Below are 14,729 nucleotides of genomic sequence, written 5' to 3'. Positions count from 1 at the left end.
ACCATGACCTCCTGGTTTATTGGTTGATGCTCAATCACTGAGCCACACTAGCCGGATGTATTAGAAAGATTTTTAAACAGCAGGATAAAGCACACTTAATATAAATAAGTAAGGTTTGTATGTCTTGCCTTAGGAATTTAATAATTTTTATTATAGAAGTGATAATATAAACAACTCATACTTTTAAAACTATGATCTCTATACATCTCTAAGGTAATCATATTTGATCTAATTTAATAATTAATAAATACTGATAGAATTCATATATTTTATTTTAATAATAGATTTCTCATCTTAATGTTAGGTCTTCAAACATGAACTAGCCTACTTATTGACTGGAATTCTTGGAGCAGCAATAGATTATTGGATCTTCCTTGGTCTTAAAATGGGTAGAAATGTGATACGCCACATGTCTGATGACTTAGGAAGTTATGTTTCCCTTTTGTGTGATGGTAAGTTTGTCTATGTTTTGTTTTTCTTAGACCCATTGTGGAAATTAGTTTTGAGTTTCCTTTTGACAGTCTGTAATCTTCAACATATCTTCATGTGAAGCTTTCCTTAAAATATTTGTACACTAACACACATATACATATACATATAGGTAGACAATATAAAGAGGAAGGTAACAATTACCCATAATGAATGCTCCCACACAAATAACTGCTGTTGAGCTTTTAATATATATCTTTCTAGTATTTCCAAGCATTTTTACTAGTGCATAGTTGAGTTCATACTGTATATGTAATTTTATTATTCTCCTCCAAATGTTCCAGGAGCCTTCCCCAACACACATCATTCATCAGTTTATTCTCTTCATTAGAGAGAAATATTGCTTGTTTATGTATGGTGCTTTTGAATCTCACATGGTAGGAACTCTTCAGTACCTTTAAACTTCTGATTCTTGAAGTTGAGGAGAAAACATGTGCGTCTCTAACCTTACCTATGCCATATGAACAGTTCCTAGGTCTCTTCTTGAATGAATACTTAACAGTATTAAAAAATGAAATAAATTGAATCGGAATAGTTACGTTTTAAAGTAACTTGTATTAACTTTGGTTATATCACTAGTTAAAACATTTTTCTATATATCTATTGCTGTATAATTTTTCTTATCCTATATAATAAAACCCTAATATGCTAATTGACCAAACAGTGGAATGACTGTCCAGATGACCTTCCAGACGAAGCTGGGGCCGTGGGCTGCGAGGGCCGAGCCCCTTGCACAAATTTCATGCATCGGGCCTCTAGTTATAACATAAAAAACTGCTACTATTTGTTGCCCCACTGAGTATGGTAATCTAACAGATGAGCATGGATGAAGTAAATAGAAATAATAAATTTGTATATATATTTTTTAATCTTTCTTTTCTTCCCATTATCTACTTTAAGGGTTTCTCTCACATAAGTGGGGAGAGAATATTATTTTAGCAGTGTGATGACAAAACTCATTTTTCGTGCTCACCTTATAAAAGATTTCTCCCTAACTTTTTTGGGTTTCCAGAATAAGGGAGGCTTCCATATAAAGCCTTATATATATTCCTAAACTACAAAGCCAGTTTAGGGAGCTATGAATCCTTTTCTTCCTGTCTGTCTTTCTAATCTTTATTTTTTGTAATCCTAAATTCCTGAAATGAACATATTTTAAACCAAGTGAGCTTTTATCATCCTCAAATATAAAAGATGATTTTTATATATTTAAAAATATTTTACACTGCCAAGTAAAATATTCTGTTTTGTTATATGTGTTTTAATGTGTCTTGGTTTTATATAAAAAGAAAAAGTTCTTGGATATGTTGTCAATCACTTTAATACTTTGTAAAGAGAATCTAGAATAAGAATCCAGGTTATAACTGGGCTCAGGATTTATTCGATAATGCCCTCTGCAAAGTGAGGTCTCTTCTTACACTACTGAGGTTAGAAGATTTTTATCTAAAGCATTTTATCTCCTTTTTTTTCTTGCTTTTTCACTGAGATGAGGGGTGATTACTGTTCCTTTTGTGGAGTAGCTGTCCTTTGTTGCATGACTTTTTAACATTTCGTAGCTCAAATTCAATCTTCCTTCAGATCCTTTTCTTATTTCTTTCCCACCATTCCTACTAGGTAGTTTTTCCTTTTTTTTCTTCTTCTTCCCATTTTAGCTACAGCAGGATTCTGGCATTGTTTGCTAGCACCATACCTAAACATTCAGTTACAGGGATTCCCTGTTTTAATTCCATAGTGGAAACCTATTTGATTTTGGCAACTCAGGACAGGATTAGCAGTGGCTTTAGAGACCATCAATATAGTTATATGTGTTGTTTCCAGTATCTAGGGAAATATAGTTTAGCCAAAAGCTAAATAATGAACCTTTATATTAACAGGGTTCTACTATTAATGGGTTACATTAGTTTTAATGCTTTCTTTATTCATATTCTGAATTTCTCTTCACTTTAAAGGAAAATGATGTTATCCACTGTTATTCCCAATTTTCACATGACAAGTTTAAACCCAACAAGTTTGAGCCTGTAACGGACTTAAGCGAAAATTAGACTTTAACAATGCCATTGCTAACATGAAAATTAAAGTGTTTATTATAGAGCTGGTAGAACAATACACTTGTCCCAAAAGTGAACAAGATGTTCTAATAATGTCCTTTTTGTCAATATTTTGATATTTTGATGAACCACTTCTTTTTCTCTGAGAATATTCCCTCTTTTAAAAATTATTCCTTTGTATTATTCTTCAGCTCAGTTACTATTTTTTGCTTTTCCTAAGTCATTTGTAAAGATGTTATAATTTGGCTGCTCTATAACTTCTAGTTGAAGATATTGGTCCATCTTTCTCATTTATGGCATACTGGATGTCTTAGTTTTTCCTAGTCCAAAAGTAAAGAATTTATATTATGAAGTTACTGAGATTCAGATTTATTTAATTAATTTTAGTTTAATAAAATTGTTGTTAGTTGTTAATTGTTTTATGGAAAATTAAAGCCAAAGATATTTTAATAGATAAGTCTCCATCAATCCTGCATAGAGGCCATTATTTCTAAACACTCTGAACATTTTCCTTCTATTCTTTCTATATATTATGATCAAGTGATCAGAATTTTCTTTTTTTTATGCCTACTTGAAAATTCTGATGTATTGGCTTAAACTAAGGATTGGCAAGCTGTGTTTTGTAAAGTACCAGGTAGTAAATAGTTTTGGCTTTACTAGACTCCCCAGCAGAGATGGGGAACCTTTTTTCTGCCAAGGGCCATTTGGATATTTATAACATCATTCTTGGGCCGTACAAAATTATCAACTTAAAAATTAGCTGCTATATTTGGTTAAACATTTAATTAACTCATCTCTAATGCCTTGGCAGGGCCAGACCAGATGATTTGTAACCCGTGGGCTGGGTGTTCCCCACCCATGCTCTACAGTCTCTCTCCCAGCTACTCATTTCTGCAGTTACAGTAAGAAGCAGTGATACACAACACATAAATGAATATGGTTGTGTTCCAGTAAAACTTTATTCATAATAATAGGCAACAAGACATAGTTTGCATATCTCTAATTTAAGCTTATTTCTTCTCTTCAGTGGGAAGAAAACGTTATCAAAATCTATATTCACATCTTTAGATAACTTTAATAAAGCTTTCTTTTCCTTTGTTAGGCTACATCATCATCATCTTTTGCTGATAAGTTGTTTTTCCAAACCTTCTCCTTTTTAAAATCTCTATTCAAATCCTTCTTCATACTTCAAACCTCTTCCGCAAATTAAATTTTTATGATTTACCTATTGTCTCCGTCAAAATGTTTCTATTTCTTTCATTCTTTCATTTATTTAATATATTTTTATTGGCCCTCTAGCAGTCATTGATCTAAACACTTCAAATGCAGTGGAAGAATGAAACAAAACATGGTCCTTGCTTTTCAAGCTGCTGATCCTTTGCTGGAACTTAGAGCGAGTGTTTGTGAACAAGTGTGCTCAGGCTGTTTAAGAGGAAGCCTGTGTCTGCAGCAGCCCTCCATCCATCTCACCCTGATGGAGTGCTGTTGATTTTCACAGCCAGATGTTTTGGATATTCTTTCTCCAGGCCCTGGTGCTCCAGGCTGGGGAGTCCCATGTGGGGCTGGTACCCCTCATTTCACTGCCACAGCAAACCCAATTCTTAACTGCCACACGTGGGTGTAGGACCAGCCGCTTTGGATCTCCCCTACTCCTGTCTGTCTCCATGTGACGACTTCTATATTTCCTTAGCTCTAGGTCTTCTGTTCAGCTAGTCTTCAGGTGATTTTCAGGGATCTATAATTTAGATGTAATTTTGACATGATGGTGGAAGAAGGCAAGTACAACGTTTACCTACTCCACCATCTTGGCTGGAACATCAAAACTATCTGGCCATTCTAATTTTTAAAATGTATTTTAACCTATTATGTTTGTTTTGCTAATTTTATTGACTTTTTTCTAATTCTATATTTTTCTAGTATTTGTAGTTTAATCTGCCTTGTTGTATAATATCACAACTTTTTTTTCTTTATTGATTAAGGTATTACATCTGTGTCCTTATCCCACTATTGCCCGCCCCCACTCATGCCCTCACCCTCCTGGTGTCTGTGTCCATTGGTTAGGCTTATATGCATGCATACAAGTCCTTTGGTTGATCTCTCCCCCTTACCCCCACCCTCCCCTACCTTCCCTCTGAGGTTTGGTGGTCTTATCGATGCTTCTCTGTCTCTGGGTCTGTTTTGTTCATCAATTTATATAGTTCATTATATTCCACAACTTTTTTATTTTGTTTGTTTTTGCTTAATTTTAGCTCTTTGGTGTCCTATTGATTGGTCTTTCTAATTCTTTATCATTCCACTGTATTATCCATTCTCTTATACAGAGAGTATTAGTAGAGAACTCATCATATTAAATAAATTTCATGGGAAATAGTCACTCTAGTTCTTTATCACTTTGAGTCGTGTATTTTTATGCATTTCCATGTTATTAGAGAATTTTGAAAAGAAGAGACTTGAGATTCTTGGTGTTTTTGTTTTGTCATTTAAAATTTATACGTTTCCTCCCACTTACCATAGTAGGGTGGGTACAAACTTCTATGAAATCTTTATACATTCTCTTCTGTTATATTTTTTCATTTTTCCTCCTTCTTTGCAGTGTCAGGATTCATGGGTTTTGTTAGGGGAAAGGGTATAATTTATTTCTTCCTATAAGCTCAAGATTGCTCACTGCAAATTAAATACACTTATACCCATGTGAAAAACAAGTACTGGTTTTCAAAAGGTGCAACCCTGTTGTGGGAAGAGATCTTGAACATTAATTGGAAAGTATAGTAATAAATCACATGTCTATCTATTCATACATCATCAGTCTGTTCAGATGTACATATATAATTTCAAGACTTTTATTTAAAATAATAAAAAGTAATGATTGTTTCAAATGTGAGAACATTACCATAAAACAATTTCTCATCAAAGGCAAAGAGTAGGAATATTATCTATTTTTCATGGTTTAAAATTGTGTGGGTGAATTTTACTGGTGTGGAAATCATTTTCATGAATAAAATCTATGAAGGAGATAGTCTATAGAAAGAAATTTTATTGGGTGTAGCAATAACTGTATTTACTTCTCTTGTTTTCTACAGACTTTTCTTCACAGGAATTAGAGATTTTCATTTGTTCCTTTTCCTCCTCTTGGCTTCAAATGTTTGTTGCAGAGGCAGTTTTTAAAAAGTTGTGTTTACAGAGTTCCATCAATATTTCTTCTGAGCCACTCTCCCTTCAGAAAATGGTAAGCACCACTTTTAATTTCCAAGAAGTGAATCCGTAAATTCAATATTAAAATATTCTTAGTTGTTTCTAATAATTATAGCATATTAATCATAAATCTTTCAAATCTATATATGAGTATGTATTTTTCTACCTCAGTAATTGAGTAATTAGTGAATAGAGAGTTTAATTACTTGAGAGTAATTAAGGATTGATAGCAAAAATAAAAATAAAAAAAAATACAAGAATCTTGGTGTCCTAATCATTTGCCATAGCATATAAGATGATTATTTTGAAAAGACCTACTGTCACTTGTGACAACATTGATAGACCTTAAGAATATTGTGCTAAGCGAAATAAGTCAGCCAGAAAAAGCTAATAACCATATGATTTCACTCATAGGTGGGATATAAAACTGAAACTCATAGATACAGATAACAGTATGGTGATTGTGAGGGGGTAGTAAAGAGTAGAGTGAGGCGGTAGTAAAGAGTAAAGGCGGCCACATATGTAGTGACAGAAGTTGATTACACTTTAGGTGGTGGGGACGCTATGGAATATATAGATCATATCATAGAAATGTACACTTGAAACCTATATAATCTTATTAACTAATACCACCCCAATAAATTTAATTTAAAAAAAAGAAAGACCTAGACCCGAAAAATATTCTATGTAGTATTTAATGGTATTTAAAATTACAAATGGTTTCCAAGGTTCCTGTTTATTCTATATATACACACACATAAGCTACATTTGATCCAAGTTTTTCCAGTTTTATCTTGGCTTTTTTCTTTTAGACATTGATTTTAGAAAGAGGCGAAGGCAGAGAGAGAAAGAGAGAGAGAGAGATAGAGAGAGAGACATCAGTGAAATATCAGTAGGCTACCTCCTGCACACCCCCTACTGGGGTTTGAGCCCACAACTCAGGCATGTGCCCTGGCTGGGAATCGAATCAGAGATCTCTCGGTGCACACAGGACAACGTTCAACCAACTGAGCCACACCAGCCAAAGCCTCATTAATATCTAGTATCTCCAGCAATTTCTTCAACAAATGAGAAACATTGTTTTTAATTGGTCAGATTGGGCAAATCTGTTTTTGCAACAATCCTTGTTTTTAACAACTTTTGCACTCTTTATTCTGTTTATTCCAGACTTGTTTTCTCTTGAAGGAAGGCATTACTAAAATGGAAGTGACAAAATACCAGTTGTACATAAATCATAAATATTTAAAATATGCAAATGAATTATAACAAGTTGGGAATAAGACTAATCAAAAGAACTTTTCTAAATGAGCATCACAATTGAATTTGAAAAAGTAATTTTTAAGAAGACATTATTTTTATGTAGGTCATATGTGGAACTCGTAACTTTCTTAATATTTTAGCATGTTCAAATGAGATTGGGTGATAACCATAGTGATGAAGACAAAAAAATGTAAACAATTATATGGTTAAATGAATCAAGTAATTTTTAATGCTTCCCAGGTCTTTGTGGTGGAGAAACTAATATATTATTCTTTTTCAACAGTTATATTCATATTTGCCAGCTGTGGGGAAAACTGGTGTGCATGGTATTGGAAAGATGCAGATACTAAAGAAAAAAGAACAGCGGCCTTGTCTTGAATCTCAGAGGGCCTTACTAATGCTGAATGGTGCTAAACGAAAACAAGTTGAAGGGCCACCAGAGTTACGGTGTGTAATGCTTATATACCAAATATGCTTTGTTTTAGAGACAGCTCTTTTCTGAAACATTTCTTGAATCTTATGATTATCTGTGATATCTTCTGAATTATATTGATTAGCGGAAACTCAGTTTTATACCTATAAATGCACATGATCCATAGTTTCCCTTTCTTTAATTCAGGGCACATGCTTTCTTTCTATAAGATTAAGTGCTTTCCAAAAGAAATAAAACTATTCATCACATTATTGCTTCACACAATTTTTGTTCTGTGATTTAAATTACTACTTGCATATAATAAAGGTGGATTTCAGAATATATGGTCATGTGAGATACTTTGAATTGGTATAATAGCTACCTCCCAAATGAGAAACTTTTCTCTAGAAGTATGTTATATTAAACTCAGAAAACCAGAAATGTTTTTAGGAAGAAGAGAATAGGATCAGATATTAAACTAAGAATGGGGGGCAGAGGCCTGCATTTTAATTTTTGCATTTTGCTTTATTCTTTCTGCCAAAATCATTTATTTGGTCTCTTTCTCTACATGATTTTTCATATTCATAAACTTTTCAGTGGGCAGTTGGGGTACAAAGTTAATAAAATGAAAATTAATATATTAAAATTTGTTTCTGTACAGTTGAAATAAATGTAAAAATAGAAAGCAGTAAAGATATGAATTAATAAAAGGGTTTAAATTAAAAAAGAGGGCCAGATTTTTTTTAAATACTCACCATCTAATATATACTGCCATGCCTTGGTGAAAAAAGAAAGCTTTTACATTTCTTACTTTCTTTTCAGAGAACTGAACCTTGCTAAATGTTCCTCATCATTAAAAAGGTGGAAAAAGAAGTCAGAAGGAGAATTGTCCTGTTCTAAGGAGAATTGCCCCTCTTTAGTAAAAAAGATGAATTTCCACAAGACTAATTTAAAAGGTATTTCAAATGTCTCAATTAATCTATGATAGGAACTTTTCATGGTTGTAATCAGTATCTGCAAGTTTTACACACTGGCCCTGACGAGTACCAGAACTTAACTGTTAGAGTAGGTCCAGGAAACATTTTTCTGAAAAACATTATTTTTTTGAACTGTCATTTATTTGAAGAAAGTAATTTTTAATTCCCAGTATAATAGAGTATTCCTTCCCTTCTTTTCTCCCCCTGTCTCTCACATATAAAATGCAGTGTATATAGCTAACATTGAGGTTTTCCCAGACTTGCCCTCCATACTTTTTTATTTTACCTCAACCTGTGCTGCTTAGGATCAGTGTCTTTTGATTTGAAAGTATAATTTAGTCTTCATCTCTCTCAGTCCTAGACATTTTGTGAACAAAGAATGAGGACTAGGCTATGTTACATAGCTGTGTTAAGCATATGGACTCTTCTCTTCCAGGCATTGAGCCCAGACTATGAAATGTGTTTGGCTTTTGGTTCTAACTATACTGGAACCTCAGTACTTAAAGGATGGAGTAACAAGAATAGTGTTGTAATCATTCACTCCAGCACCTCTTTTACTTAGGCATCTCCTAACTCACAAATATAAGTTACCTTTTACAAGTCTATTCTTGGTCAAAGTAAACTTCTGAGTCTCTTGTTTATTTGTAGTATTGTCTTTTTAATTCAAACATCATTATGACACCAGTGGAAACTGTAATAGTGAAGCTGTTATACCCTTTCAGCATGATATAAGTTTATAATTGCATATCAAAAAATCAAAATAACTGCTCATTTGGCTCAAAATGTGAAAAAATATATTAAATGAATAAAGATATTAACTTCACAAAACAGTGTCCTTTTTCTTTGTTTATTGTGTCAGAAAGTAAAATGAATATGAATGACTAGGCTGAACAGCAGAAGGAACTGGAAGGGAGAATTGAAAAGTAGTAGAGAAAAACTTTAAAAGCTTTTCAGTGCATGTAAAAGAATGTTTTGGTAGAAGTTACAGAGATAGTCTATAAAACAGAACACTGAAAATGTGCTTAGTACTTTCCAGCAAGAAAAAATTTGATTCAGTATTTCATTTGTTTTTTAAGTACTTTTAAGTTTTTCTTTTATTCCCCTTACTTCAAATGATCACTTATATCTTACTAATCTTGGTTATAGCAGAGATAGATGTAGACTATTTTAGCCAGCAGGCACTAATTGCTTTCCTCCTAGAAAAAACTTTGCCATTCTATTTGTCACTCTTGTTCAGCTTTAAATGGTACTAGGAATTTTTTTATTCGTGTGTGTGTGTGTGTGTGTGTGTGTGTGTGTGTATGTGTGTGTGTGTGTGTTTATATTAAGATTCCCCCATTTCTCCTTCTCTGTGCTGCTGTAGCCAAGCCAGACAGCCTATTGAGAAGCAGCAAACCATCTAATGGATTTGAAGTTCTTGAATGTGTAGAGGCACTCGTGCTTAGCCAGAAACATTCATTTGAATTAAGCTATAAATGCTGTATTTAAAAAAAAGCCATACATTTAACGTAGGTTCATGAATAAATTTAAGAGAGGGCAATTGCACTCTAAACTTTTATTGCTACAAAACCCAGTATTTTTGGTGTTCTCTGATCATTTGGGGTTTTATAGCAGGATTGAAGCTTTAAACCTTGAACTAGGGGGAGACAATGCCTGTGTTAAATCTTTTGCAGTAGAATTTCATTGCTGAATTGCTGATGGAACAGAAGCTCTGTGGATTGGTGGGGCTCCCTCCCCTCTTTATTTAATGTGAGATGTTTAAACCAGTGAAAAGGAATACTCAATAAATTATGTTATAGGGCCAGATCTCCTAGTTCATGCCCTTTGATTATTTTCTTTAGTTGCTATCTTGTCTTCTCTGGAATAATCTATTAATATTTTATGGCAGGAGAAACAGCCCTCCATAGAGCTTGCATAAATAACCAAGTGGAGAAATTGATTCTTCTTCTCTCTTTGCCAGGAATAGACATTAATGTTAAAGGTAAGTTCTAAATCTTTGTGGTCTAATCCAATATCTTAATATTTGTAATATTAAATAATTAAATGTCAATGGTAAGAAAAATCATTTAAGTATATTTTCTTACATTTCATTAAAATATTACCAATAGCAAAACCAAGAAATTCATTATAAATTGATTTATAGCTAGTACTGCAGAAACATTTTTTGATGTCCATATTTTGATCAGATCCCAACATCAGTGTTCTAAAATTGTTTTAATATATTTAAATTTATTTTTCTTACAGTTATAAATATGATTGCACCCTAGGCATTTTTATCAGAGCATTCTATTTGTCTATGAAGCACCTAGAAAGTTACACTGATAAGAGGAGTATCATTACTTCACTACCTAAAGTCCTACTTTTGCTGTTTTAAAACTTGTCTTGATTTTTAATGTAGACAATGCTGGCTGGACGCCTTTGCATGAAGCCTGTAACTATGGCAACACAGTGTGTGTCCAGGAAATTTTGCAACGTTGTCCAGAGGTAGATCTGCTCACTCAAGTGGACGGGGTGACTCCTTTGCATGATGCACTGTCAAACGGACATGTAGAAATTGGCAAGCTGCTGCTCCAGCATGGGGGTGAGTGCATTTATGCTAAATGGGTTTTGATAAATTATCCAGTTTTTTATGAATCTCTCAGAGGTTGATAGCATTTTATAAATTTAAGATCTGTAAGGAAAGATGCTTTATTTTATATTAATGAAAAAGTAAAGATAAAAAGTCTCCTAGAATCTGAGCACCTTTTATTAAGAAGGAATTAAAAGTCTTTTCATAATATGTATTTATTTATTGTAGAATTAAGCCTGTTTAAGTTTGTGTATGAAAATGTTTTTTAATTGAGTATGTTTGTTTTAAATTAATCCTCATACTTAAAGTGTGTAATGTCTTTGTGAAACAGCCATTTCTGAAATCTTATTAATAAATGGATATAAATGTTCAATTGTGATTACTTGGATTTTTCATTCTTGTTTCATTTCCTATATATAACTGCTAACTCAATCTTTTTTAATGAGTCATTTCTTTACAGACTATTAAAAAAAAGTATCCTAGAATATCTTCATTCACATTTTGCAGTCAATTAAGTTAAAGTAGGAGGATTTTTAAAAGGTAATAAATGTTGTGCAGGGATTTGGTAATGGAGGCAACTTGAGCTTATATTCACCTTCTGCTTTTTCTGCTGATATTTTATCTTTGCTTTCATTACCCCACCCCTGTTCAGTGACATTCTTCTTATATATGAACTTAATATAAATTTTACACCAAAATATTCAAAGCTGATTTGCATTTTAAAAGAAAAACAAAGGAAAACTGATGACTAGCTTACAATGCAAAAGTAAAGATTTATATAAATGTACTGGGATTTTTTATACCAATTTTAACTTGAAATTTAAAATTCCTTTCTCTCATAATTAAAGCTATTTGATTCTGGATGAAAATAAAAAGCGTATTTTCTTTTGATGTCTTTTTACAATATCTCTCTCTCTCAAGAAAGGCCGTATAGCTTGGCAGCTTAAGATATTTGGTTATTTATAGTCTTCTCCTGCCCCCTAAAGGCCTTCATGTGTGTGTTTTACTGACACCATTTTATAATATATTTTCAGTACATTTTTTAGTACTATATGTTTATTGAAACATAACGTTTTATCTTCTAAGTGTTTTATTTTTCTATTCAACTGTGTATCTGACATCCCAAGCCAATATTTGGCCTTGCTTCAAATATTCTAAGTGATATAACAGCCATTATTATATTAAGTCTAACTCTTCAGAAGAGCATTATACCAACCAATGTGAATTTTTCTATGGTCCTTGGTTAAAATGAGTCCCTTGTCCTAAGAGGAAATCTACTTGTACTTGCATTTATCAAGGTCCTTTGTCAATCATACAGACTTATCTTTGCTTTAGTTGTATTCTAAGTTTGGACTTGTCAAATGCTTTGATACCATCATTTTAATAACTATATTACTTTTTCATTGTGAGTCACTCAGTCTTGAGAGCAATAACTTTTAAGAGTTTATTTGTGTCTCTCAAACCTTTTTTGGTATCTCGTGTGTCTGCAATGTTTTGGTAATTTTTAAAAATATGTTTTTATTGATTTCACAGAGGGGGAGGGAGAGAAAGATAGAAACATCAATGATTAAATTGATCGACTGCCTCCTGCACGCCCCCTCTGGGGATTGAGCCTGAAAACCCAGGCATGTGCCCTGACCAAGAATCCAGCTGTGAATTCCTGGTTCATAGGTTGATGCTCAATCACTGAGCCACACTGGCCAGGCAATGTAATTTCTTTTAACAGGAGTAACTGGTAGCACTTTTTTTGAAATATCAACATAATGAAAAGAAACCTAATATTGATTTAGAATTCTCTTTTTCACAAATTACACATGAATCCTATCATCAGTATATTAAATACATTTTATATAGACCCCCACATATGTCTGATCACATCATTAAGAGTTTTAGTAGGTATAAACTATGCTCTTTCTATGGCAATATGATCTATATTATATAATAGGACCTTCTCATTGGCTGCTAGTACTAAAAACTTTCTATTTTATGGCAAAGTGTATAAATAATTATAGGAGTTAACTGACATATATACAGATATTTCTTTACTGTGTGACCAAATACTGAGTTACTGTTTTGCTCCTCCTTCATCATCCTTTACTACCTAGAGGACACACTCTGTTGTCAGTGGTTTCTAAGTAGATGGTTAGATGGGTTTAGCTAGAATAGATGGATGAAATCTGAGTTTGACTCAGAAGAGTTAACACTTTATTTTTTTAAAATCAGTTACCTATACTAAAAATTGAACATGAACAATGGTAATTGAAAGATTCTGTGTTTGTGCAAGGTTTTTCAACCTTTGCACTGCTACAGTCACCCGTCATCAATGGAAGGGGCACTACTTTTCCCTGTGATTTATGAGATACTTTAAGACTCTTACACAGAATTTAAGATGAATATTTTAGTTAATGTATTCTAGGAACGTTGAAATTTTTATTTCAAGATGACAATTTATGAAGTTTCATAAAAGTTTTATTTTTAATTTATAATCATATATATTACTTAGGCAATTCTCATTAGGCAATGGACTAGAATTTTGGGTTCTCTAAATGTACCTTTAGTCAGTCAATGTGTATAGCCATTTAATGTCAACATGAATTAGTACAAAATATGATTGTAAACAGAGTCCTGGGTGCTTTAGATAAAAGGAGAGAGAAAACAGCTGTTAAGCTGCCAAAATAAAAATGGTTTAACATTTTGCATTCTTTTCATAGGCCCAGTGCTCTTACAGCAAAGGAACTCTAAGGGGGAACTGCCCTTGGATTATGTTTTATCATCTCAAGTCAAGGAAGAACTCTTTGCTATCACAAAAATAGAAGATACAGTGGAGAACTTTCATGCACAAACAGAGAAACATTTTTACCACCAGCAACTTGAATTCGGCTCATTTTTACTTAGTAGGATGTTGCTAAATTTTTGTTCAATTTTTGATTTATCTTCAGATTTCCTCTTAGCTTTCAAAGGGTTAACTCATCTAAATGAAATGCTTATGGCTTGTAAGAATTATAAGGAAACCACCAGTGCTCATACTGACTGGTTGTTGGATCTTTATGGTAGAAATATAAAGACTTTGCTGAAACTCCCAAATATTCTTAAGGAACTCCCTGAGAATTTAAAAGTCTGTCCTGGAGTACACACTGAGGCCTTACTTGTGACATTGGAAATGATGTGTCGGTCAGTCACAGAGTTTTCATGATGATGCCAAAAAATATGAGTCAACTTTCTAAACCTGCTCAGCTTGCTTTGTCATTTACATGCTCATTAACATATTTTATTTGATTTGATTTATTGACAGAATTTGCAGCCTTGATGAATTTTAAAAGCACTTAAACAACTTGTACAAAACTATATTTAAGCTTTTCTGTCTTTTTCTAGTATGGGATTTGACTCAAAAGTTAAAAAAAATAGTTTTGCTTGATATACACTGCTTTCTTTCTTCTTTATGATTATTTTTTTCCCAAAAGTGATATTATTTATCTATTTATATTGTATATGTAAAAATTTTTTAATTTAAATATTTTTTTCCCAATTAAACTGTAATGTTCTCTATTCTAGGTATTCCAGGTCTTAGAATCATGGCAAGGATATTCATGCAAATGTTCACCTATACATGTAGTTCCCTGTTTCTCCTCTGTAGACTCTTGGACTGAAATACCTATTTTAGTTTTTTGTGTTTCTAAAATAAACATTGCTAAAATTACAATACTTCTTTTGGTTTTTAAGTGCAGTGGATGTGCAGAGTTTAACAATATGATTTCTTGATCTATTTTATTATATCAATTCACATA

The 14,729-nt window shown here is 32.8% G+C and overlaps 1 protein-coding gene across 1 annotated transcript in view; it reads left to right on the top strand.

Annotated features, from left to right (window-relative positions):
• SLF1 (SMC5-SMC6 complex localization factor 1) overlaps positions 1–14,257 on the top strand; it is a 58,506-nt gene extending 44,249 nt beyond the window's left edge. Inside the window, exons 14-20 of the mRNA XM_008162034.3 lie at positions 305–452; positions 5,615–5,760; positions 7,270–7,433; positions 8,221–8,354; positions 10,264–10,356; positions 10,774–10,956; positions 13,656–14,257. Of these exons, the coding sequence (XP_008160256.2) occupies positions 305–452; positions 5,615–5,760; positions 7,270–7,433; positions 8,221–8,354; positions 10,264–10,356; positions 10,774–10,956; positions 13,656–14,137 (1,350 nt within the window). The 3' untranslated portion in view covers positions 14,138–14,257. The remainder of the gene's footprint in view (positions 1–304; positions 453–5,614; positions 5,761–7,269; positions 7,434–8,220; positions 8,355–10,263; positions 10,357–10,773; positions 10,957–13,655) is intronic.
• The last annotated feature ends 472 nt before the right edge of the window (positions 14,258–14,729 follow it).

This window comes from Eptesicus fuscus, chromosome 4 (assembly GCF_027574615.1).
Source record: "Eptesicus fuscus isolate TK198812 chromosome 4, DD_ASM_mEF_20220401, whole genome shotgun sequence".
Classification (NCBI taxonomy): Eukaryota; Metazoa; Chordata; class Mammalia; order Chiroptera; family Vespertilionidae; genus Eptesicus; species Eptesicus fuscus.
This window is presented reverse-complemented; position numbering and strand designations above follow the sequence as displayed.